Source organism: Anopheles coluzzii, chromosome 2 (assembly GCF_943734685.1).
Source record: "Anopheles coluzzii chromosome 2, AcolN3, whole genome shotgun sequence".
Lineage (NCBI taxonomy): Eukaryota > Metazoa > Arthropoda > Insecta > Diptera > Culicidae > Anopheles > Anopheles coluzzii.
This window is the reverse complement of record NC_064670.1, coordinates 89844314-89870734: the sequence shown is the minus strand read 5'-3', so window position 1 is coordinate 89870734 and position 26421 is coordinate 89844314. Positions and strand designations below refer to the sequence as shown.

The following is a 26421-nucleotide window of genomic DNA, read 5'->3' as shown; positions in this document are numbered from 1 at the left end:
GCATTTAATTACTGCTAAATGCACTGCTGATCACCTTCAATTCGCCGGCGATTACAAGGCGATTAGAAGGCATTTAACGGAAATTCGTGGGTAGGGAACTGCTTGTCCTCACGAGCTGCTTAACTGCGAGAGCGCTGGGGCTATGAAGTTGTATGAAGTGCGATTTTTTTTCCTTGTTTGAGTTCCACCTACACCTACGCTTGTTTGATATAGCTTCGTGACCATCAATTGGCATAGAACGCAAATGGTCTCATCAGAACTGGCATGCAATAAATACATTGATAAAAGCACCGTTAAAAATTCAATACCGGCTTTCAACACAATCGCACACCAGCGCGAGCTTAAGCCCGTGTCTGTGTTCCATCGGATGCGATTTTATCGGAAGGCCTGTCAAAATTTTATATGAGATAACGTCGGACGTGCGATTTCGTCGTACGATGGAATCAAAAAATTTTGATTTCGTCGGACGCCGCATCCGATTTTATCTGTCAAACTAAATGTGTGGTGTTTTGTAGGAACAATCTCAACTTAATTTTCCATAATCGTTATATTATTAAAATCATCCAAATAATCGCAATACAGGCGGTCCCCGAGATACACGGTTAATGGGGACCGAAAACGGCCGCAAAATACCGCGTATCTCGAATTTCCGCGTAAGTCGAATCTCGTGATTTCCAGCTAAAATATCACTAATTTTCGTGTAATTTTGCAAGTAGGGGGCGGTTTTAGTCACTTTATGAATTATTTGATATGATTCTGCCTGAATATAACTGTTTTAAACCTTTTGAAATAGTTTTTAATATTCGATCAAAACGGAAATTATTTGGCAATTTGCAATTGATGTGTCAAATCAGTACAATTTGCTCAAAGAACTGTCAAATTTAGAAAACCGCGTATCTCCGAATCCGCGTATAAGAGGTACCGTGTATCTCGGGGACCGCCTGTATTATACGAAAAAGCGTTTGACAGCACGTGCGATAAAATCGCATGCGATGGAGCACAGACACGGGCCTTATTGACGGCCATCTCGAACCTTCAAAAACCTTCGCTCGAACCGTCAAAAACCGTCACAACGACTCACAAAAACAATCGCCAGCGAAGGAAAATCGCACCGATTAGGAGCGTTGGCGAGCACAGGAAAACCGAATTTTGATTGAAATAGATTTTTAGATTTTTTTTGCAATTTTAGCGTTTATACTATTACGGGTTACCCGTCGCTCTAGCACCAATCGAACATTGAAAATGTTAAATCCCATACATGTTTCATGTTCGATGTCGTGCTTGATTGGTGCCAGAGCGCCGTCTGAATTATTTATTATTTGTCTGATTGTTGGAAATGAATTTATTTATTTTTTGACTTTGTAGTAATATTTTTATAGCTTTTTGGAGTTATTAGTTTTGGCCATATGGTTTTTATTTTTATTTTCAACCTAATTTTTTAACTTAAATAAATAAATAAATAAACTCTGTGGCAAGTAAATGTCTGCTAAAATGACCAACAGTGCTCCCGCCATGCTGCTTCCATCAGCACAACAGCAACAATAACAATGATCGTGCTTGTTTACCTTTCGCAACATTTTTGTGATAAGAAGATATTCTGATAAGTTTATGCGTAGATTAGCAAATACCACCTACCCGTTAGTGCAATAATTGACGCAAAGTCACCCCAGTGTGATACAATAGTGCCGTGCCCGAGAGCATCATGTTGGATAATCCCGTAAAACCGACGGAGGTCAGCGTGAAGAATCGGATCGATTTGGCGGTGGTTCCCCTGGAAGCTTTAAGCTCACGGACACGGGAGTTGGTAGCCGAGTTGCTGAATCACAAACGAATATTCACGTCCGAGGATGGCTACTTTCGTGACTGGCGCGGTGTGTTCGATGTCATTGGCATTCCCAAAAGCTTCCTACCGCTGGTGTCTACCAATCCGAATCCGACCCGCTGCCTGCTGGACCTGTGGCAAAGCGAAACCCATCAGTGTAAGCGCGAGCCGAACCTGGCCGAACTGCAATGCGTGCTCGGTTGTATCGACCGTTGGGATATACTGGACGACACTTCCAAAATGTTTGGTAAGTTGCCGCATGGCGGATCACAACTCGTATCGAGCCAACTTCCAACTGATTCCGGCTCGAATACTTTCAGAGCGTGATGCAGAACAGTTTCTACTGCGGGAGCAAAAGCGTGCTGCACAGCGGGGGCGCGAAACGGAAGCGACCGAATCGAAGGTCAGCGCGGATAGCGACATTATCACGCGGGACGATACGTCCGACCACAAGCAGCAGTACGATGCGTTCATCCTGTTCGCCGACGCAGACATAGAATTTGCCTCGAAAATGGTGGACAAGCTGGAGGCGCGCGGGCTGCAGCTATGCCTGCGCGATCGTGACATACTGGGTGGAAGCAATTTTGAGCACGAAGTCATTTCCCGCCTCATATCGGAACGCTGCCGGCGCGTGGTGGTGATCATTTCCAAAGCCTTCCTGGCCAGCCCGCTGAACGACTTCACCGTCACCTTTGCCCAGGCGCTGCAGATAGAGCAAAAGGCGCGCAAGGTGATACCGTGCGTGTACGATCGGTGCGAGCTTCCGCCCCACCTGCGCTACACCTGCCGGCTGGACTACCAGCGGTCGCAAAATCTGTACAACTTTTGGGACAAGCTGGCCGAATCGATACGCGATACGCCCCGGAAGGTGGGCTTGGAGGTGAGCGGGCGCGAGTTGCCAGCACCGCAGAAGCCACCGGTCCACAGCAAACCGGTGGAATTGATTGGCCCACCGCAGCCGCTACCGAAGGTGGTAGTTGAGCAGCCCCCTTTGGTCGTGAAGCTTCCCAGCGCGGCGGAGCAGGACAGTCGCACCGGAAGCCTTAAAAAATCACACTCCTTTTGGGACATTTTCTCAAACTTTGGCCACAAAAAGGACAAACTGAACGGGAGCACCTCGCAGCTAAACCTAAACGAAATGGCTACCCCGTTACCCAGCCCGAAGAAGGCGGGTTCTTCGCCGCTGGCACTGATCAGGCGCGATAAAAAGCAGCCCTCCGCTGCTAGTGCTTCGTCCGCTCCGTCCGCATGTCCGCTAGATCTTCCGCCAGTGATGAAGCCAGTGAAGTCGAAAAAGAAGTGGTATAAGCCGGGCAGCCGCAAGCTAGCTAGCGCTGTGTAAATATGCCAGCAGTGCCTTTTTACGATGGCATCGTCTGTGACACCGTATCGTACGGGTATGTTCTGTATTTTATTTTCACATATACACATTGCTTTTACACAATAAACTCCGTACAAGAGTACTGATTCGAGCGAACTACTGCTTATCTTGTGTTGCCAAAGAAATCAAAACCGATTAAGATAGTAGTGCGCGGAAGCGCGCTCACCGGCACACGCGGGTCCAATGTGTGCCAGTCGCTCGTGATTGATGCTGATGGAATGATAATGCCGGCGAGTGTATTGTTGTGCGAGAGATACACGTTTGAAGAGCTCTCGAGACAACAAAACAATCGAGTGTCTACGAAATCATCTCTTTTTCTTTTTTTTATTATTATTTTTTCACTGAATCGACTCATCTTGATTGGCCCAAGCTAATCACGCATTTATTTTCTCAATACTACAACCACTCACATACACCAACCGTTGCCACTGTTGTTTGCCGGTGTTAAAATCAGTTTTTATTAATTTCTCACTAGTTTGTTTGTTTGTTTTTTTTTTTTTTTAAATGGATTCAACACAATAGCGATGTAAAAAGAAAGAACAGTTTCATCACTACAGACATTCATGTACTCGCTACTGCTCCGCCAGCGGAAGCATTTCAACTGCCACCGAGCGAGCGGGACGAGGGTAGATTCCTCAGCCCCTTCTCCAGGTGGTCGGCATCGCCGGCGGAAAAGCGATAATTCGGTGGTACGCGGTCCTGTTTTCGGAAGATATGATTCATAGCAGATTGCTTCAGTACGTTCACGTTCTCGTCTACCAGGATGCAGTCCGTGTCGGGCACTGGGGCGCGGCCGCCCTCAGTCCCGAGCAAAGGTACGTCGTGCGGATTAGAGGGAGCTGATAATAGCGGTGGTAGTGGTGGTGGGGGCGGGGGCGGAGGTGGTGGTGGTGGTGTTGTTGTTGCGTTCGATATGTTGTCACAGTTGTCCTCCTTGGCGCAGGCGCTCGAGGGCGCGGAATAGAAGTCGCCCTCCTGATGATACGCATCGATCAGCGCTCGGTGATCGTACAGCTGGCCGTCCAGCTCACACTGATGGTGGTGTGTGGCGGGCGGGTTGCTAATGATGTTGGTGTTGGTGAGAAATGGGGGAAGTTTGTATGTCGGGACCGTGTCCTGTACCCGTGACGAGATCGTTTCCCCCGAGCTGGCCACCTCGGAGATGGTGTTCAGCGGGTACGATTTGGCGAGGTGATCGCTCTCCTTGCCGAACACGGCCTCCACGCCCAGGATCTTAAGCACCAGGTGCGGATGGGCGAGGACAACCTTTTCCAGCGTGTCGAAGTCGATCATGTTTTCGGTTTGCGTCGAGCTGGACATTTCCTCCGAGTACTTCTGGGACAGGATCGACTTGCGCCGGTACATCGCCTCGGACAGGACCTCCGTACCGTTGGGGCTGGCTATGCCGCCCTCGGCAAAGACGTTCATCTCCCGGCACCACATCTCCGGCGGATGGGAGCTGCTGCGCGCCATTAGCACGTGATCGCTGTCGCGCAGTATGCCTACCGCGCCGTTCTGTAGGTTCGGTATTGACCGAGCAGGCTGAAAATGGCCCAGATCCAGCTGGGAATTCATCGTGTTGTACGTCATCTCCTGCAGCGCGTGTATAGCATTGCGTACCTGTGGTGAAGCAAATTTAAAAAGGTTAATTAAACGAAAGTAAATTGGGGCTAGTAAAGTGTGTTCTCATCACTGGTGAATTGATTATTGATAATGTGTAAATGCAAGTAAAATATATCACATAATTTGCATTGTTTTAGTTTGTTTTGACTATCAAGCTTTAAACCATCATTTACAAATATGAAACAGATATTCAATATAATGTTGTTATTTTGTAAAGTCATGCTTGACAGGGACAAAATGCCCGTAATTATATTTAATTTAAATTTATTTTTACCACTCTTCTAATTTCATCGGCGTGTGCCCTTTTAATAATGATTTTTGCATTATACAAGTTAATTTGGGCAGATTACAGGGCTGCGCAACTAAATTTAAAAGATTTCCTTTAATCTTAAGAGTACGCCGAAATTAATGGCCTCGAAACCCAATTCAAATGAGGTACTGATGACGACCGCTAAAGAGACCTAAAATCAAAGCTAAACCCATACTGATCCTGACATCAATACATTACGTTTTCTGGTTCAAGAACTAAATACAATGAAATAACGGTTCTGAATATAATACTGACCCTATACCAGTCCTGGAACCGATATTAAGTCCATACTGGACCAGGAACCAATACTAATTACACCGGTAAAAGAACTGATCATGCATCTATACCGGTCTTGGAACCTATTATGTACTCATACCAGCCCTGGAACCTATCATGAACCCATACCGGTCCTGGAATCGATCATGAACCCAGAACTGTTATGAACCCATACCGGCCCATGAACCTGTCATGAACCCATATCGACCCTGGAATATATTATGAACCCATACCGGTCCTGGAACCTATCATTAATCCATGTCGGTCCTGAAACCAGTGAACCTATACCGGTCCTAAAACCTATCATAAACTCCTACCGGCCCTGGAACCTATCATGAAACCATACTGGCCTTGGAATCTATCTTAAATCCATACCGGTTCTGGAACCAATCATGAACCCATACCGGTTCTGGAACCGATCATGAACGCATAAAGGTCCTAGAACCCATACTGGACCTGGAACTGATACTGAACCCAAACCGATCCACGAAACTGTCATGAACCCATACCGGTCCTAGAACTTATCATAAACTCCTACCGGTCCTGGAACCGATCAAGAACCCATACCGGCCATAGAACCCATCACGAAAACATACAGGACCTGGAATCTATGTTCAACCCATACCGGTCCAGAAATCTGTCATGAACCCAAACCGGTCCACGAACCTGTCATAAACGCATACCGGCCCTAGAATATATCATGAACCTATACCGGTCCTAGAACCTATCATAAACTCCTACCGGCCTTGGAATCTATCTTAAATTCATACCGGTTCTGGAACCAATCATGAACCCATACCGGTTCTAGAACCGATCAAGAACCCATTCTGGTCTTGGAACCTATCATGGACTCGTACCGCCCCTGGAACTTACCATGATCCCATACCGGTCCTGGAACCGATCATGAACTCATTATGATACAGAAATAGCTCGAGATTTCTATTATTTTTAAGAACTGTACCTGTAACTGTTCCGGATTCGGATTTTAAACGATACTGGGAACCGATAAAATTCCAGTTCCAGTCGACAAACCATACCCGGTAGAAATTGTGCAGCGTAGGAAAGCGTTGCAGCGTAAGAATTAGCGTTTTAAATAGCGTAGGAATTATCGTAGGAATTAGTGTTTGAATCAGGGTAGGAAATTTAGTAGGACTTACATAGCCATGATTGTAAAAAAGGTCTATAAAAGAAACATACATCAAACAATTGAATGCATCAACCCTTTACCAGCCCATACAACTCATTATTTGAAGCATTAATGTTCATGTCAATCAGTGCTTTCCAACTTGTATAGGATTACGGACCACTTAGCTTTGTAAATACGTAAGCCGCGGCTCACAAATATTGATGGCATATAATTTGTTAACCTTTTTAAAAGCTTTTTCAATTTTTTTATTAAAGTATGAAAAAATTGCACGATTTGTGTTGTAAAAAGCTTTAAACAAATCATTTTTTTTCAAATACAGATCAAAATAGATTTCTAATGTATCATTTATTATTTAAATATTTCGTTCAGTATTTGAAATCTACTGCATCATTGAATTGAATGAAGGTGAATGAACAGCAGAAAATCCTTCGCAGAACATTTCAACGCTCTGATGGGTTGATTGTCGATAATGTTCTTCAAACCTGATAAATCTGACAGTCCAATGTAAATGTAAGGTGTAAAGAATGTATATCCATCGATTGAAAAAAAAAAACTATCACCCAAGCTAATTGATTGCAATGTCATTTCAAAACATGCAAATAAGCTAGCTTTAACAATCATGTTCGATAAGTGATACACAATGTAGTTGTGACTAGGTTTGGAGAGACAGCTGTTTACTGTAATCAGGGTTTGAAAATACCGGCTTTTTTTAAACAAATGTACCTTTTAAAATGAAATAAAAATGTAGTTAAAGTTTAAGGTGAGCGTTGATGTTAAATAATTGATTTTCACCATGTGAAAGTTTGCAATCATGGAAATCAAGCTGTACAAGTTTTAATCGATTTGTTCAGTGCTGCTTGCTCTTCACACACGCAACAACACTCAACAGTTTTAAACTTCGCGCCCGTAAAATATGTAACAATAAACCGCACCGCCCGCTTCGCGCAGTGTTAAGATGAATTATTAATGATATTCCATTATGCTGTCGGTTTGTAGCCTCGGTCAAAAATCTCGAAAACCACTTGTTGTGTGCTGTTCAACATCTAATCGACAAAATACTATAATCCAACGGCGAGCCAAGTGCAAACGCCAAGTTAATTAGAACTTTTCCCGCTCTCCCGTTAGCCCGCCCTGGTGTTTTCCTTACCTCCACGCTAAGCGCAGCCACGTCGTTGTGCAGTGTGGTAACCTGATTGTCCAACCGCTCCACGGACATGCGTCCCTTCTCCTTCTCTTTTGCCACCTCCAGGTTCAGTCCTTCGAAAGAGTTGGCCTGTTCGACGGTAGGCGGCTGGCTGGCCGTCTGCACCGATCGTTGCCGCTCGACTCGCTCCCTTAGCGCCACTAACGACCGATTGCGGCTATGGGTGGATTTTGTGAGAAGGAAGGGATGGGTGGGAGTGGGTGGGGCGGTACGAAAAATGAGGAGAAATAAATTAATAATATTCTTGCATTTCTATGCCAACGGAAACGAACTCGAATGAATCATGAAACGAACGAAACAGGGAACAAATTATGGGATGCCCTTGGGCCTGATAGCATTCTAGCTAAACTAAAATAGGTTTTTTTGTCAATATTTGGATTCGTATTACCTCATTTTCCCTCTAATTAATACGTAAATTTGAACTCTTCTAAGCATCACATTCGATTTTAGCTACATCTAATCAACTGTCGTTACAGTAAGGACTTGCTACAACAGTAGAGTTTTTAAGGAGCTCCTGTGAACGAACACATATGTAATAGGGTATCATAGACCACATATTTGGACCACATAGAAATTGGATATTCTTAAAATTCAAAATTATTTGAACCGTGGATAGCACAAAACGAGTTATAAAATTTTATAAATAGAAAAAATATTAGATTTTTTTGTGTAGCGCATATTACACGTCGATTCAACATAAATCAATAACATGAAACATCCAGTTCTATCGTAAAGATTTGATAAACATTGTTCGGTTTTTTTTCAAATGCAAGAAAAACATCTTCGTATCTTCGCTGCTCTTTTGACTTTTATGTTTAATTTCAGCGCTTGAAGTACTTTTACCACTAAAGAACATTTCAAACTCCCTCCGTGCCATCGTAAAAACGAAAGACGCCGTCCCTCGGCCCTTGCCTGCTGCCTCCACCAGCAAACAAACAAACTTTATCTCTTCGATGCCGGTACCGTGCCGTTTTCGGCTTTACTTCACGAAACTTTCCAGCGCGCCTGTTGATATTCGTGCGCGCTATTTGTTTTGCGCCCCCAAAACCCCGTATACTCACCTATGCACCAGCTTGGCGTGCCGTGGGCTACTGCCGACGTTGTGGGCCGGCGACTTTTGCAGCGCGGTGTTCATGGGCGAGGCCGAGCTAGTCTCCGCGTCGGACTGGTTCTCGTCGTCCTCGCTGATGGAGGGCAGCGCCAGACACGGTCCGTTGTTTTCCGTCTCCTCCTCGGCCTCGTACCCTTCGCGCAGGTTGTACGTCAAGTCGTGCTGGATGTCGTTGGCAAACTCCTGCTGGTACTCCGGGTACAGGCGCAACACTTCCACCAGTCCGCTCATGTGGATGCTTTTCAAATCACAATAGGTGAGTGCCTGTAATGATGGGTTCAGAGAAATGGATGAACCGCCATCCGATGTGGCTCGGCTAAATGCCGGCGCAATCCCGACGGGATGCACGCTCGGCAAGATAGGCAGATATATATACCTTTACATCGCCGCTGCTCTTAACGATGGTGTCCTGCGAGCCGGTGTTGCCCGAGTTGCCCTGATTCCCGTGCAGCAAATGTATGCTTATATCACAGCCAACGAGATCTCCCTTGCCTGGTTGCGAAGTGATGGTAGGATTCGGGGGGAGTGAGTGAGAAGACCCCCAACCCGAGTGGACACCGGTGCTAATTAGCAATGGTGTAGAAACTACGGCTGTACCCGCACACTTACCTAGGATGGCGACGACCATGTTGTTTTGCATGACCTCCATCGAGCCGTTGCATATGTAATAGATGTAGCTTAACGCATCGCCTTTGTGGATCAGATACTCGCCCGGTGCGCAAAAGTTCGCCTTGATATGTAGTGATAGCAGCTTCAGGCAACCCTGGAAGAATCAATTAGTGCGAAGGAAGAGCAGGATTCAATCACGCAAAGACTTAAAACTTGATTGCAAAAAAAGAGAACCACATGGACAACAAACAATGCCGTGTGTCTTACCTGTGATGCGGACTCAAAGATTGGAAGCTGCAGTATTTCACGGTGCAGATGCATTGATATGTCGCCCCGTAGCTCCTCGGGAAATTCTTTTAAAATCTATAAACAGAATTGAAAGCAACACGTGTCAACGAATAAAACTAGCGAGCAAGATAATAGCTTTATTAGTCCACATATTTGGTGGAAAGCACGGTTCCGAAAGAATTTCCAGGATCAGGATCGTGAATTTCTAGGGACTTGTTTCATTCTTTGAAATTTAGGGTTAGTAGCTCTCTAGCACTGTTCACTTTTATCGCCAGTTCAATGTAACCGAGTGCAACTTAAACTTTTTTGTTTGTTTGACATTAACGGCTGATGTTTATTCAACCGAATTAACCACTAAATCCACATGTACTTTCACATACTTCTATAACCACGGATAAACTGTACCACAACAGGGCGCAAGTGGTTACGTACACGTTGGAGGGAGTATAAAAAGTGACATGATGGTTTGAATAATGGTTTCTGTGGATTCAGGATTAAAAAAAACCAAGCCGCTCGCATATTTGAAGGATTGGATGGGTAATGGAAAGCGTTTAAGTGGAAATTCATTCCATATCGTTACCATTCAACAGTACGCAATGAATTACATTGTGTTAATAAAATGCTCTGAATGATTGAGCCACCGCTTTGGGAGCAAATTACAATGCCATTCACACTTGATGTACAGCAGCTCGTTGAAAATCATGTAGTTGTTGATTATACATTGACGATTACTCAAATTTTGTTTAAGTTGGACTGATCCATTGTTTTGATGCATATTTTCTATAGATTGGTAACATAATTTTGTATAATCGTGTGAAATTGAATGCGTAATGTAAACTTGTTGGCGTTAGATAATGTTAATGCGTTGTATGCAACTGGCGTTGATGGTGAATTTGTATTATCTTTTCACAAGTATCCAATGTGATGGATTTTTAGACGTCATTTTGATTATGTTAGAAGAAGAGTACGTGCAACAATATGTTAAAGCCATCTCGCAAGTGTTAAAGATATACAGTCGTTTTTGACAAAAAAGTTTCTCCTGACATGACGAAGAAATAGCAATCTTAATAAAATACTCTATGAATAAACATGATTATAAATAAACTCAAATTGATTGATAATAAATGCTTACAGTATTTACTTTTATGCATCGTATTACGCGTTTTTTTTCGATTTCATTGAGGCTACAGCAAGATATTGAATAGCAACTTTGTCATCTAACATAATCTGATTAATTGAAAAGTTGAGAATGGTGATTATTTACTAAATTGTTTTGAAAAGACATATTTTTCCCGACATGAATATTGAGATTTATTTTGATACTGTAATTTGCCATCCACTCCGAACCAAAATATGGCAAACTCACGTCGTAAAAGCGTTATCGGTCGCCGTAAATACTCATTCGGGAGACGTAAACCCATATTCATATTCATATTCATATTCATATTCATATTTATTTGTCTACCTTTTGGTTACACAAATGCTTAAATAATACTTATTACCTATGTTCCTAACCTAACAAAAATTAACACGAATTATCAAAAATTTGAGAAAAAAAAAATTTTTTTTTAGAAAATTAGAATCAAAAATTTAAAAATTAAGAATTAAAAATTAAAAATTAAAAATTAAGGCAGCACGGGATTATGGAGGGTTCTGATGCGGGATCGGAAAGAGGATAAGGGAAGGTTGAAATCAAACATAGAATATACACAGTTAAATCGACGAATTGCACGAAGAAGGGGGTCATTACGGCCCACTGCAGTTCGGCGGGAAGGGATCACTAGGGGAGGGCGGTTTCGAAGAACACGGTTAGGGGCGTAGAAAGGGATAGAAGAAAGAAGGGAAGGAGAATCAATATTACCAAGGAGTAATGCGGCAATAAAGGAGGATTGGGCATGGGAACGGCGGTTTTCCAATAGTTCCAGGCCAAGCTGCCGACACCTGTCCTCGTAAGGAGGTATGGGGGAGGACAATCTACCCAGGATTTTACATATAGCAAACCTGGTGAACGATCGCTGCACCCGCTCGATACGTTCCACGTGGGTTCGAGCTGTAGGGGACCAGACTACTGAGCAGTACTCCAAAATCGATCTGACCAGAGAGCAGAACAGAGTCTTCAGGCACATTGGGTCGGAGAAATCGCACGCAATTTTCTTTAGGAGACCCAATGTTTTCCGCGCCTGATTGACAATTGAGTCAATGTGGTGGCTGAAGGTGAGGCCTCTGTCAAGCAAGACACCGAGGTCTTTTACGACACAAACACGATTGACTGGTACAGAATTTAGGACGTACGAGTAAGTGATTGGAGACTGCGAACGACTAAACGAAATGACGTTACACTTATCAGGACATAATGTGAGGGAATTACTAGAACACCAAGACGAAAAACGATCAAGAATATTTTGTAGGGAAATGCAATCTCTAGGAGACGAAACTGGGAGAAAGATTTTGAGGTCGTCTGCGTAGCAGAGGAAACACTCAGGAGGGAGGGTGGTACGGACATCATTAATAAAAATTATGAACAGCAAAGGACTTAGAACACTACCTTGCGGTACGCCTGCACTACATGAAAAGGGAGTCGAAAACATATCATTAAATTTAACACTGTAGGAACGATCACATAGAAAAGAACGTAACCAAGATACAAAAAGATTATTGACGTCCAATTGTGAAATTTTATTTAGAAGTAAGGAATGAGGAATACGATACCATATAAAAATTAATACCGAATTAATGTCAAAACAGTTACGTCCTCAATATACCACGTTCTCGTATATAATCTTGAATTTGGGTGTTGTAACATTTCTTAATATATTTGTATTGTTGTTTATTTGAAAAATATTAAAAAAGATATTTGTTTGTATTTGAATTCACTCAGGAATTTAACAAAAAAATCAACATAAAATCAACTTAAGCCCCCCCTTTTGATAAAATGTACCAAAAAGGACTGTCGAGACTAGAGCAGTTTTCCTATCTAGTTAAGGGAGATAGTTTTGTTAGCCATTTTGTTGCATACGATAAAGTGGACTTTTAACTACCCCTTTATTTTATTTCTTAATTACAAAAATAGTTTCACCACTGTTAAAAAAAACATGTTTATAAATGTTGCAGTTATTCCTATCCATAAAACTGATTGGAAAAATACGTTATGTCTGATTTTATAAAAAAAAACAGCTGGCTCCAAAAACGCACGAAACGGAAATTGAATTCAACATGTGTTGCATTAAAAATTGATTGACGAAATCCTGTAAGATATTTATTAAAACTACTTTAAATCCCTTGAGAGTCAAAGCGTTTTTTCACAACAGTTTTACAAAATGTACCCATACCCTCTCGGTATGATATTTCTAAGAAGTTATGCTTTTCCACCATGCTTGATGAAAGGTTTTGAAGCTGAAGCTTGATTAAAGGTAAAAAAGCAAGTCATCTCATTCGGTGTCAGTAGCTGTCACAGTTCACCAAAATTCTTCAAACACAATGTCATCTTGTGTACATAATCGAAACGACAAAAGAAGTGCAACAATGAATAAAGCATAAGGTACAGAAGGACTGGGAAATGCTTTCCATTTCGGGCACTAAACTTTATACTTGCACTGCACTGATTGAAAGAACCACAAAACTGCCATCAAATTTGCACAGCACTTCGGTGCAATAGTTGGTTGCAATGGGACCGAGCACAAAAACGGGAGGGTGGAGGCAAACTGCATCACACGCGGGAGCAGGAAAGTCACAATTCTCACCGCCAGTAGCCAATGTTTCTTTTTGTTTCATTGTGTTCATGCCGTGACAAACGAAAACCCCAACGTTATGCGTTCCATTAAAAGTTGCCCGTTCCGACAGCCGTTTGCTCGTTCCGCTGGCGGCGCATTAAGCAGCATAAAGCTTGAGCAGAGTGAGAGAGGTCGGACTCAGTGCAACAACGAGCTGGTTTTCGACGGAAGTAATTTGTATGACGGTGACGGGGTTTCCCTCATTACCAAGACGCTCACATACGCTACCACCATCAACTTCTTACGCTTACTTACCTCGTACACATCAATTCCATGATTAAGTGACCACATTGTTTGAAAGTAATCCTGCATCCGCTGTTTCAGCTCCTTCGGCATCTGGTTAGGACGAAACGGAAAGTGCGAGTGCGCGCCCGCGGGTTCCATGCAGTCGAATGAAACATGAGAAACAACAAGCGCGAGAAGAGAAAAATGGAGCAAAAAAATAAGTTACATCCCTTCCGGCACAGCCTAAGAAAGTCAAGGGTGCTGCGATGTAACCAACAAATCCACGATGTCAAATCACGTTGCACCGTGAGCGAAAATTATATCACAATCGGTCCCGGCGGGCCGCTTATTCGCCACCGTTGAAAAGCCCTGTGAAGTGCTGCAACTCACCTGATGCAGAGCGATGAAATCCTTCAAGTCACGCCACTTGCTCTGGTACAGGGAGCGGCGTGAATACATCCGCTGAATTATGGCTGTCACGTTTCCGAACACTACGGCGTGCATAAGGGCTGGGCGGTCGCAAACGGTGCGTGCGTTGTTTGGTGAAAGAAATTGAAAGGAAAATCCAGAGGTAAGCTGCTGATAGGAAACGAGACTACAGGGAGTGTAAAATATATATATTTCTCCTTGCGGGTGAATCCAGCTGACAGTGATAAAGGGCGGGACAGGTTAAGGAACGAGCGAGTAGATCGTCCCAATCGTGCTTGTTTGCTGGCTAGTAAACAGCGAAATGGCTTCGGAGGGGGAGTAGAAAAGGGTGGCAGGTTGGTGGTGGTGCCTGTTTATAACAACTACGTCCGAACGCCGTCTCGATCGCGCCCCACCAGGGTTGAAATAGACACCACGGCTTTGACGAACCGCTTCGCCCCTGCCGACCCCGGGCCGTGCAGATTGTGGCGGGAAAATCTAACAAACTCTCTGCCGCGTCGTGACAGGGAGCCTCCTGGTCTGGGTCGGGCACACGGGGACAAGGGGAATAATTTTGAACTTTGCCAGCCCACTGCCGCCCGCAAAACCTCATTAGGACAGTCGATATCGCGAATTCAATCGTGCGGTTTTCGAGTAGGAGATTTGATTTGGTTTTTCGTTTCACTCGATCCCCCCATTCGTCACCTTTTTGTGGATGCCCTTTGTGCGACGGATTCGTCGCCTGGGCAAACATCGAATCTTCTCCGCCTTGGCCGTCGTGTCCGCCGTTGGAAGGATGGAGTGCGGTGGGTCACGTTTTAGAAAAGTGTCGTCGGGCAATGTCGTCATTATTGACTTTTCTCTGCCCATTCTGGTGGATGAGATGAGTCGTTGGCCGCTCGGCGGAAAGAAAAACAAATTACAGCCCCACGCCAGATCCAGTGTTTGGGGAAGCATGAACAACCGCAAAACCCACTAACACTGGGAAGGGAAGTACGTCCACCCTCGGCGTTTGCTGCTCATTTCTACCCACTTTCTTGGTATATTATTTACTCATTTTCTTCTCCATTTCAGTGTGGGCCCAATTCAACACACATTATGCTGTGTGGATGTTTCGAAGACGCTCTGTCATTTGCACCTATTGTTATGATGAGCAGTGGTAAGATTCTATTGCCTCACAACCACCGAAACGTCACATTCCGGAATGCAGACGGTTCGGGACTTGGTTTGCCTTTTTAGGTGCTGTTTTTTAAGGTCGCTCAAACGAGAAAAATAAGCCGTTGATGAGAAAGGTTCGTCTTTGTTTGAAATGGGAAAATGGTAGAATGGAAAGCTGGGTGTTTTTTTACATTTGAAATTTACCCTTTTATTTCTTATCTAGCCCAGCAGGAAACTGGAATGATATGATTTTCAAAAAAAAACAAACCCTTTTCTCACAATCCCTGCGATGAGTATTAGCTATTTTCTTTTGTATGTGTGATTTGTGCTAATACATAACTTATTTAGAAGGTAATACACATATATATATATAAGCTTCGATGAAAATACCCAAGTATCTGTATACAGTATGCATAACTTTGACAAATATATCTGTACAATCCTGACATGAAAACCCTACGTTTTTTATTTACCATCAGGACCTCTACAACCAAAACAACTTTGTGTTAGAATTAAACATACATCTAGAATTAAAAATTAAACAAATCTGAAACCTTCAGGAAAAATACAGAGACTATTACTGGTTTTGACATGACGTGTACGAAAACTGTTCAACGCCCGGTATAGGCCCGGAATTAGGTTCTGAAGCAATTTTCAAATGCAAGTTCCTGAACTGGGATATCTTTCCAGGATTGTTCGTCTAGGTCTTCCTATACCACTAGTGAGATTGGCTTTCAGTGATTTATTTGTTACCCATAGCCAGTCTTACGAATAGGGGATCTAACGTATGACATGGTTCTATTCGGGTCTTGAATCCATGACGGGCTTATTGTTTAGTCCTATTTAGGCATATTGTTTTTCCTTACTCGCAATATTTTCGTGATCTGTTCAAAATTAATTCTCTATCATTTGAAAAGACGGACATAATGTCCAAACTAGTACAGATTTAGTGTCAGTTCAAAGAAGCATCGGTTCGAGTAGTATGGTGTCTAGAGAACAAAACGAACTCCCGGACCGATACTTTATACATCAGGGTAGAATTTTATTTCAAAATTCAGTTTGCAAACTATAATCATAAGTACCGTTTCAAGAACCATGACGAGCAACAGATGCAGGTTTCACAGTTCCAGGACATTGCTTCAAATTGGACATTAGTTCCTAAACTACTATCAGCTTGATATCTCTTCCACTACCAGTAAAGATATTCTATCAGTTTCTTCAATTGCGATAGCTTCAGGATCATTTTGTGGAAGAAGGTAAGGTTAAAATGTCCAACGTCAAGAAATCTGTTGTAATATCCCAGTATCCTGCTATTGCGGTAACAATGCCTGACAGCGTCCTTAGGATTCATGTGCATTTTACATTGTGTAGCGTATTAACTAAGAAATCAAATCCCCATCGTTTTTTTCTCATTAGACGAATATATTCCCTTCTTGTAAAAATTTAGCTAGTGGTTCTTTGAGTGGTTCTTGTACTATCTACACGCTCTTGAAACATACTTCACTATGAAGATATGAGACAGGTCCTAATAAAATTATGTTAGAAGTTCATTGCCTTTTCTTTCTTTTCGTTATCCTAGACTCGTACAATAATTCACTAGCTGGAATCATCGTTAATTATGTTATATTTTTGCAAATATGTAAAAAAATAGCAATCCTCGCCACAATGCATCGTTTTCATACAAAGTACAGACCGTATTTTATTATCTTACTGGCGAATAAATTCCACAGCACACCCGTAGTTGAATGGTTCACACAGAACTCAGTGTGTAGATTTCAATTAGCAACGGCTGTACGGCTGCCTAGAACGATGTTCGTATTTCATTCCCCAAAACTAGCCAACAATCATGCGCCCGACCTGTCTATTACGGTTTGTTGCCACTGCCCCGCAACGATAGCGTTGGTGTGTAATCGAAAACAACTGACGCAGGAAAAGCCGTCCATTTTTCCAGCCCTCTGTTCGGTTGCTGTCCCTCGCGGGGCTTCGCACGAATCAAGCAACGAACCCCCGGCTTTCTCCCACCCCCACTCCCCCTTCCACCCGGGAATTTTACCCTTCGAGCAAGGTGCAAACAGGACGATCCAATCAACACCACAACGAAGCTTCACCGGTCGCATCATGATCACTCAACTCAACTGTATCACCACACACACACACTCACACATCAACTCCCCTGAAACCGTTCCCCTTACCACGCTCGTATTCACTTACCTCCAATCAGCATCATGATGATGCTAAAAATTTTCTCACTCAGTGTAGTCGCCGAAACGTTGCCGAAGCCCACGGAGGTAAGGCTGGTGAAGGTGAAATATAATGCCGTTATGTATGCCTCGCCGTGTGTCACGTTAGATACGGGAATTTTAAGACGCTCCGCCAGTGTGTGGATCCAGCCTGCCGACAAGAGACAGAGAGAGAGAGAGAGAAAGAAAGAGACAAAGAGAAAGGGAGAGAAAAACAGAGAGATCGTGACGGGTGCCACGAAAGTAGAGTTTGAAATGGGGAGAGCGATAGGAAGAAGATGGGATAAAACTTGAAACCATTCCATAACGAATTTGTGGTTGATGAACTGTCGGCCCAGTGAGCCAGGGACGCCCGGACTGCTGCCTTTTGCACCTGCGGCCATCCACCGGTCGGGAATATGGGCAGGAAAACAGAGCAATCTGGAGGGGCGGGAAACTTTTCAAACACTACACACCAAACTTTCCACGGAGATCGTACCCTAGCGTAAAACGCTTAACATTGAGAGCCTCTTTCCCGTGTGCTTCCGCACTAATCTGCCGCAATCGTCCCTCTCGGACGAGACAATGCTGCAAGGTGAGGTTTTTGTCGAACACGTTACGAAACCGGGAGTGGGAAAGAAGAGGAAAAAAGCAGCTCTCTTGAGTTTTCCCTGTTCCGGCGGCTCAGTTTTCCGCCCGCTCCGCTTACCTTACAACTCAGGCTTCAATCAGGACTGCCTATATTCTACCAAAGCTGCTCTTGCTCTCTCTACATCTCTAACCCATCCGTCGGGTGGAAGCAATCTTTGCTTATCTTATTAAGTGTGCTTTTGCGTACGCGCACTTTGTTTGTTGCTTCAGGTGCCTTTTTGCGGTTTTCTCAACACTTTCCCTACGGCGGGCGGGCAAACACAAACGCACCCCCGCACCGGTATCTAGTTGCCCAAAACTCGGCAAAGATGGCTTGTGGCGCGATACAATACAGCTACTGCTATGCCAGTTTGCTAAATCGATCGAAAGTGAAATCGGTGTGAAAGTAAAAGGAGTTGTGAAGAATAGCTGATGGCGGAAAAGTAACGGAAAGCAGGAAAGTTTGAAGAGGATTTCAAATGTACCCATGCACTTGAAATAATATTGCAAAAACTCATTTACTAAGATCCCGAAGCTCTTACGTGTACGATGGAAAGCTACAGTCTGCCGTTGAATGGCAGCTTGTTTTACACGAGGACATATTATAGTATGTTTAAACTGGTTTCTATTGGAAATGAATGCCTTTGATCTATTCTAAGTGCAGTAGAACAACCATAAAGTGTATGTTGAGCTCGTGAAGAACAAAATGCGAAAGTAAAACAAACTACTTTACGTACGATACAAGCTTAACAACGCACACAGGAATGTTTATGCTAAAAGTTCAATTTGCAATTCTAAATATGCATAGCTTTTTTATACCAAAGTGAGTGGCAACTCTCAGCTCAAAGATAAAGCGATTGTTTGGTAAAGGGAGCTTCATTTCGAATCCATTTTTAATCACTCTATTTGCGCTCACTCTGAGGAGATGCATCTACTCATTTGGCCTAATTATCGTCACTACAAACGCAAAACTCAAGGCTTCGCTACGCTCCAGCGTACTGTGCGGATGAAAATGCACTTGTACACCGCTGATGCACTTGCATATATCGCATTGGAAAACATATAAAACTACTACTAATGGCTTCTTGGCTAGCTCTGAGCGCGCCTCTGTGTGTGTGTGTGTGAATGTAAAGGAAACCCCAGTCGCCAAACCACTGTTACTACGCTTCGTTCGATGATGGTGCACGGGTGAACGTGCCGCGGGTGCACCTAACACACTTACCAATGTCCCAGTCCGCGTCGTTCATGAGTCTTTCTTTCTCTGCAATCACAAACCATACGCAAGCCAGCCAATGTGCAACTAAAGAGAAGCATAGCATCAACAGGGTTAAAATCATAGCCGTGTACTGCGAGTATCTATCCATCTTTTGAAGCAATCGTGCCAGCCGCAATAAACGTGTTAATTTGACTAAGTGTATGTGAGATTCCTGTGCAGGGAAGAAGAAGAAGAAGAAGAATAATAAGGGGAAGAAGAAAGGGGGGGGGGAAAACAGGTGAGATAAAAATTGACCATTGCTTGGTACTAGGATTCGCCTACATGTACATAAATATAACCTAGATTGACCATAGATTCGACCAAGGTTCTCACAATTGTGCTCATAGTAGAGAAAACACGCGATAAGGAAAATATTGATAAAAAGTCTTAATCATTATCGGAAGCAAGGGGATTGTGATCATGGACGGTTGAATTGTGTCAATGATTGAAAAATAAAGTGCATATTTAATGTCAAAATTTTGGATTAAATTTTTGTCTCAATAATCCCTCAATAATTTATAGGAGTTTTGAGATAAATGATTTTAAATTTTGATAGCTCTACACTGAATTTATTATTATGCAGATAGTTGCTGATATTACAATTATTTCAATTATAGGATCATTTAAACAATGCTGAACACTACTCAAGACTATAGGGGGCTTGATTAACTTACCGTTTGATTGTACACTTTTCTTTTTTATATTTTGGAGGCCCTATATTGTAACACACTGAGTATTTGAAATGACCTTTATGCAAAGCTTTAGTTGAAATGTGGTGTGGTGTCCTTATTTTTTTTTCCTATGACGATCAAATCATTTTTATACAAGCCTTTTCAATCCTTTTTATATTACTTTGTTTAAAGATGGTGTTATGGGGTTTGTTTTAACGTTTTAACGTTTGAAAATGTGTATCCAAAACATACTTCAATTATTTCAAAATTAACTTGAGAACAAAACTCAAAACCTAATAGTTCTTACAAACAATTTTGATCCTTTCAAGTATCATTTATAGCTCGCAATACTTCATCCGGTTCTGAGAAAACTTTAATGTAGTTTGCTTAATTCGTGTCAAAAGTCATGAATCCTTACGTTCTGTAGCACACAAACCTTTTGCCTTGCTTTGCCCTACTAATGGTAGGTTGTGCAATTTTATGCTCCACTAGTTGCTTGTTGGTATGAAATAAAAGTTATAAAGGGAAACTTATTCGAAAGTATATACAACGTACTACGAAAAAGCTCATAAGCTATAAAAAGAGCGTCTGTAAACTTAAACTCATCACAGCGAAACCCGAGAGCTAAGCCGCTTATTCTGCTAACGAATGATTCGGACGTCACTCACACATTTACCGCCAAAGAAAAGTTCGCTAGGTCTTATTTAATGGCTTGTTTTGATGGTCTAAATTTGCTTCCCTCAGCACTAAACTGAGCGTACATCAGTGCAGCATGTTTCGCCTGTCCACTGTTGATGCGATAGAGCGGCGATGGCTCTGGTCTGGTAAATGCTACCCTCCTCTCCGAATGCTTCATGCAACCCCGAAAAACCCCCTCCCCTTCCCGTTGTGGTTGCCGATGAATCGGTCCCAAAAGCGTTTACCGTGCAAAATTAACTTACCTCACCACTAATGACATTGCTTGCGTACAGGTGATCGAAGGGCAGGGCGGCTAACAGATCTACGACGAACCAGCTTCGCAGATAGTTCAGGGCGATGCTTTTGGAATCCGATACAACCTCACCCTTGCGCGAGACGTACGTCGTGCGGAAGTTTACTAAAATATCTGTCCAAAAACCAAAGCGCCAAGGAAGAAGTTGGAGAAGGTGTCAGTGAAAAGGACGGCAATGACAAGATGCAGTTAACCAGGAGTTAACCGGGTGAGTGCAAGTGTGGGTGATGTAAAGGGGGAAAGGTGAAAGTTAATATTGGTCTGCCACTGGTGGGAGGAAAATAGCAAAACGGGGGAAAGCGATATGTTTCCCGGCAAAAGAGCGTATATACTTGCCGGGCTCCGGGAGCGATCACGGCGCACGGTAGCCAAAATGATGGCCAAAAAACCCCCGACGGAGCAATGATTCAGTTAAATGATGCAATTAGTTATATATCCTCAATAAGCAAAAACACCGCACCCGGGGACGGCGGGGCTTGGGCGCCACGGGAGGGCGCCCGGCAAGAAAAAGGGTCGGGAGATAAAGTTTACTGTTTGCCATTACCGTTTCTGGGTTACGGCTTTGCTCATTTTCTTCATTGGCTACAAAGTGGCAGCGCACAGTATCAGCGCACGGAAGCGATGGGTGGGGACGGCTGAGAACGGGGAGAGGACGGGAGGGCGAACGAGCGGGCGGGAGATTAATATTTACCAACAATAAATAAAGCCTCGACAACAACATCCGACACCATGGTTAAGCGATCAGTTTTAACGAACGCCGCATTGTACGGCACGGCGATGGCGACGTAGAACGTGGCGACCAGAATCATCCAGTCCCAGCAGCCCTTGAACATGCCGTAGTGTGATAGAATGAAACGCGATTTCTTTAAGGCTTGCGTCTTGTACTCAGGTAGCGGTGCCTCACTCGAGTGCAATAGATTCTGCAACGGGAAGAATGAGCAATGAGAGCAAAAGGGGGAAAGGGCATATTAGCTGACGAATAGTTTCAATAGATCGAGGCGACACATGGATACCATGGCATGAAAGCAAAGCAAGTGAGCAAGTGAGCAACAGCGCAAGCGAGAAACTTGCCTCCACGTCTACCTACTTACGCTATTTAGTTTAATTTTAGTTTTCATTTTCTCCGGCTTGTAGTGTCCGGACAGTTGATAGAGAACGGCTCGCGACCGCCGACGGCCCATGTTCACACCTGGCGGTATTTCCAAACTATCATCCTCCGCCCCATCGTCTGCAAGCAAAGAGGTTTCAGCTGATCGAAATCGTGCTCCCAACAAAGCAGCTAAAATTTCCACCGGTGTAAATGTCGAAAGAATTGAATTGATTAAAAAACACACACTGAAACATTCAACAGAAGGTACTGGCAAATGGGAAGGGACCAGCACTAGGAAGGATAGAGGGGGAAAAATAGAAAGAACGAATCGGCATCGAGCAAGAAAAAAGAAACGTTGACACCAAACCGTATAGAAAGAGAAGAGGTTTATTAAAAAAATAAAATGAAAGAAAACGAAAAAACACAAAACCAAACCAAACCAAACTGGTGGAAACATAGAGAGAGACAGAGTGAAAACAGACACACTTAATTGTTCCACGAGAAAAACGGTTCAATTTCAAGGTACCGAACGGTTCTGCGCGTTCCAATTGGCGTTTCCCAAACCCAAAAAAGAGGAAAAATAAGACCAACAGATAAATCTTAGAATACTTTCAAACATACACACACACACAAACACACACCAATGACCCTATACTACACGACTGTTTTGAAGGTTTTTGAAGATAAATCCGAATTGGTGAATGATGTATGTAGTCTTCATTCTATACTTCAATGGTAAAACAAAACAAACTACATTCAACGTACAGGATACCAACAAGATCGCCAAGATGACGCTCAAACGTTCCTATGAACTACAGGAAGTGAATAAATTGTATAACAGTTACATAAAAATCACAACACAATAAAGAAAAAACCGATCGCTTATCTGGAGCAACATTCATGCAGTCAGTCAGGAACGGAATGCAATTGTACGAACTACCTCCTGCAGCACTGCACAGGCAACGGCAGTTGGTTCCTAATGCGCTTTTTTGCTTTGGTAGGCGCATTGCTGTTTGTTCCAGATGAATACTGAAACCATTTGAGTTTTAAATGTGTGTCTGTGCATCCTTCCAGGAACGTTAATCTGCTTGCTCGAGAACTTTTTGTTTTCGTAAACAATGGGCCCTTTTTTGTTTCCTCGAAGGATTCGAATTGGAAGTGTATATTGTCGCTACAGTTTCCGGTTAATGCATTCGCTATGGTTGGATTTGATTACAAATTATCATTTTCTAGTGATGGGCATTTGACATCATTAGAAGAGGACTGCTTTTTTTCTTTTTCGTAACCTTTAACAAAATTATGTCAGCCAAACTGCGTATTGGCATTATTATTCGACTTTCGACAGTGGAAGTAGATTTTCTGGTCCTTGTGCAATCATAAAACTTCAAGACAAAAATAAAACAATGAAAAAACAGTGTTCCCTGTAATGCTCAATCATCTCTTCCTTTCAATAGAGCTTTAAATAAGTGCTTGTAAGTTTTTTTATAGAACAATTCTGAATTTGTTTGCCGTTAGAAGCAACGTTTGTTACTGTAATAATACGCTACCTAAAAGCTTATTACAATAAGAGTAATAAAAAGTAACATTGAACATCTTCTTGTGTAGAACTTGGACATGGCCAATCAAAGTAAATGTTGTCCTTTTTATTACCAAACAGTTATATTGATTCGTCCAAACTACATTTTTGAAGTATTTAATACCATTGTTCACCTAGAGTTTACGATGCAGATAATCTCAACCAAATAACGATATAACGATACAAAAAAGGCGGTTTTCATTAATTTGTATTTGTAAGTTAACCACAAATTAATATGCTTATTAATTTACTAAAGATATAAAAGGGTAGTTTCTCATTAAAACTCGTATAAATAACCGATTAAGTTTGATCAAATTGTACAAATAAATTAAAGGAAAGCGATGATAAGCAAAATTTGATAACAAACCAAAAGTGTCCCATTTTTGGGACACAAATACAACAACAATATAAAATAATATAATATAATTTACAATATAAATATTTTACATCTTTACAGTTGATCCTTTGTATGTTCCCCTGGACACAGATCTTTATAAAACACAAGGCCAACCAATAGAAAATACCGTACAGTCGGTTCGTTTTATAAAATGTCTATCTTTTTTTTGTAATTTCAGCTCAAGCAAACATGATTTGAAGTTCAATTAAACTGATTAACAGAATTACCATAACAAATAAATTTCATTTCGTATGTTGCATTTCGTTGGGCGTCATTTGGCTGCATTCGTTTAAATTTCCCAGTTATTTTTTTACCCGTGTTTTCCGCCACGCAACGACATGGCATTTGTTTGACCTCTCAGGATAGATTCCATACCCATAACTTTTCTACCCGGTGTAATCCAATCACTGCAAGGGCATTGAAAAGTTGCTGCTTGCATTTGAATATTCTGCATATTAGTTACGACTACTGCGCTTGGAGCTATCAGCATGAGATCATACGCGCCCATGTAAATGCAAATTTTCCGTTCCATTTTCACGCTCATTCTCGACCTTGCTTGCCATTTGAATTGAGGCATATAGAATCGCTTGAGAGTTAACTGGAAACGTTTCCGCTTGTGAAGTAGTCTGTCGAGTCGAGGAATAAATGAGCATCGTTTGAGCTACCCGTATGAAACCAGCATACCACACTAGAGCTCATGTGCCGGGTAAAGGGGCAGAGGGTCAAATTGGGTAGTCGGAAACGGTACTGAAGAGTAATTACTAGACAGGAGCGGGGAAATTAAATCGAATGCATTGCGTGCAACAAATCTCGTTCCCATCCGCCTAGTTTGCTGCAAGCAGAGCAAAGGCAATGCACTAAAATAGCTTCAACAATCATTGATAACGCACCTTCAAATCTGGTGCACAAATTTATCAAAATAATCAATGCAACGGTGCAAACGTACGAGCAAATCGCAACGATTGCATACATTTAATTGCTAATCTATTTGATTTACTCATTCAAAACAGCTATTCAACTTTTATTGTTTGTTTAACAGTATTTATCTGAACAATCTTTATCTGAACAATCCAGTTTGCCAACAAAGTTTAACATTGTAGGCACAAACAATATTATATAATCATCCTTGGTTTTTTATCTCAGATGAAAATATATTTGTCTCAGGTTATTGTGGATTTGAATGCAAAGAGACCTTACGAATAGGCCTTATTATGAATTATGTTCAGCGAAGAAAAGTGATGATTTTTTTAAGGATTTTAATTTATCCAATTTCCCAAACAGTAATTATATTTTAGATTTATATTATATTTTAGTGTGATAAAATTTTGTGATAATTCTATCTTTTCCACTGAATATGGCAAAATTTTTATTACAATGATGGCAACTTTAAAATAGATTTTAAATAATATTCGTAGCAAATGTAGCGTTGTTGTTGTAGCGTTGTAAAAGATGGGGTTTTTACAATGTTTCACCCATTTTATATACACTTGATGCAAAATAAGCATTAGAATAGGTTTAAAAGATAGAAATCCGGGAAATTTTCATTCAAAAGAATTCTTGGCTTATTAAAAAGAATCAATATCTAGATTAACAATGTTGATTCTTTTGAATTAACAAAATATAAATAACATGTTGCCATTTAAATTTTTAAAACCCTTTACTTTTTTATGTTATCAATAGGCTGTATGTATCTGTAAATGTATGCATAATGCATACATTGGAAAATCGAGTGTACTCGTGACACTGTTCGTACTAGATATTTCCTTTGCGCATTTTTCCTCAAAAAGCTTAATTCAGTACATCACAACTCGCGCTGGAAGATACTCGAAGCTCTCAAACCCAACAAAACTGACTTAAAACTACAATAATGACATGTTTAGGAAATTTCCAAAACTATAAGTATAGCAGTAAATAAATTATGGAAAATAATACGAAAACCTTTGACAAACAGATCATTTAAAAACTGTTCAAAAGAGATTTATTACAAAACGCATTGCAAGCTGGTTCCTAACATTGCGACTCAAACGAGGTATTGTGTATCTGTTTGGTTATAAAAATGATAAACATCGAAATAGTTTACTTTTGGATAACGTTGCCCTAACTTTTCCCTCTGCAAAACAAGAAGCGAGTACGATTGCTTGTTCGCAGCTGTAGGATAAGAAATCAGAAACGGGCAGATATAGTACAGTCACGAAACGAACAGAATTGAACAGGATTAAAAATTGTAAAAAACAGTTAAAAACACATACTGAAACGACGC

General features: G+C 42.1%; 2 protein-coding genes across 5 annotated transcripts in view; one reads left to right on the top strand and one right to left on the bottom strand.

Annotated features, from left to right (window-relative positions):
- The first annotated feature begins 1507 nt into the window (after positions 1–1507).
- Positions 1508–3299, top strand: LOC120948777 (myeloid differentiation primary response protein MyD88). Its single transcript, XM_040365484.2, has 2 exons — positions 1508–2069; positions 2143–3299. Exons 1-2 carry the CDS (start codon positions 1703–1705, stop codon positions 3162–3164), a joined length of 1389 nt encoding a protein of 462 aa, XP_040221418.2. The 5' UTR covers positions 1508–1702; the 3' UTR covers positions 3165–3299.
- LOC120948775 (potassium voltage-gated channel subfamily H member 8) overlaps positions 3198–26421 on the bottom strand; it is a 48448-nt gene continuing 25224 nt past the window's right edge. For 3 of the 4 annotated variants that reach the window (XM_040365482.2, XM_040365481.2, XM_040365480.2), the window contains 13 exons: positions 22190–22377; positions 21790–22018; positions 21049–21212; positions 19404–19608; positions 17544–17723; positions 14157–14275; positions 13797–13877; positions 9751–9846; positions 9484–9637; positions 9251–9366; positions 8825–9138; positions 7707–7920; positions 3198–4823 (listed from right to left, as the gene is read on the bottom strand). In XM_040365482.2, coding sequence (XP_040221416.1) covers positions 3801–4823; positions 7707–7920; positions 8825–9138; positions 9251–9366; positions 9484–9637; positions 9751–9846; positions 13797–13877; positions 14157–14275; positions 17544–17723; positions 19404–19608; positions 21049–21212; positions 21790–22018; positions 22190–22377 — 3083 coding nt within the window. In that variant the 3' untranslated portion in view covers positions 3198–3800. The remainder of the gene's footprint in view (positions 4824–7706; positions 7921–8824; positions 9139–9250; positions 9367–9483; positions 9638–9750; positions 9847–13796; positions 13878–14156; positions 14276–17543; positions 17724–19403; positions 19609–21048; positions 21213–21789; positions 22019–22189; positions 22378–26421) is intronic. The other variant, XM_040365483.2, reaches the window with a different exon arrangement.

Bases quoted from the DNA above. Each gene is read 5' to 3' on its own strand.
- LOC120948777 (XM_040365484.2), top strand. From the start codon at position 1,703: ATGTTGGATAATCCCGTAAAACCGACGGAGGTCAGCGTGAAGAATCGG. The intron at 2,070-2,142 runs GTAAGTTGCCGC...GAATACTTTCAG, and splicing joins CGACACTTCCAAAATGTTTG to AGCGTGATGCAGAACAGTTT.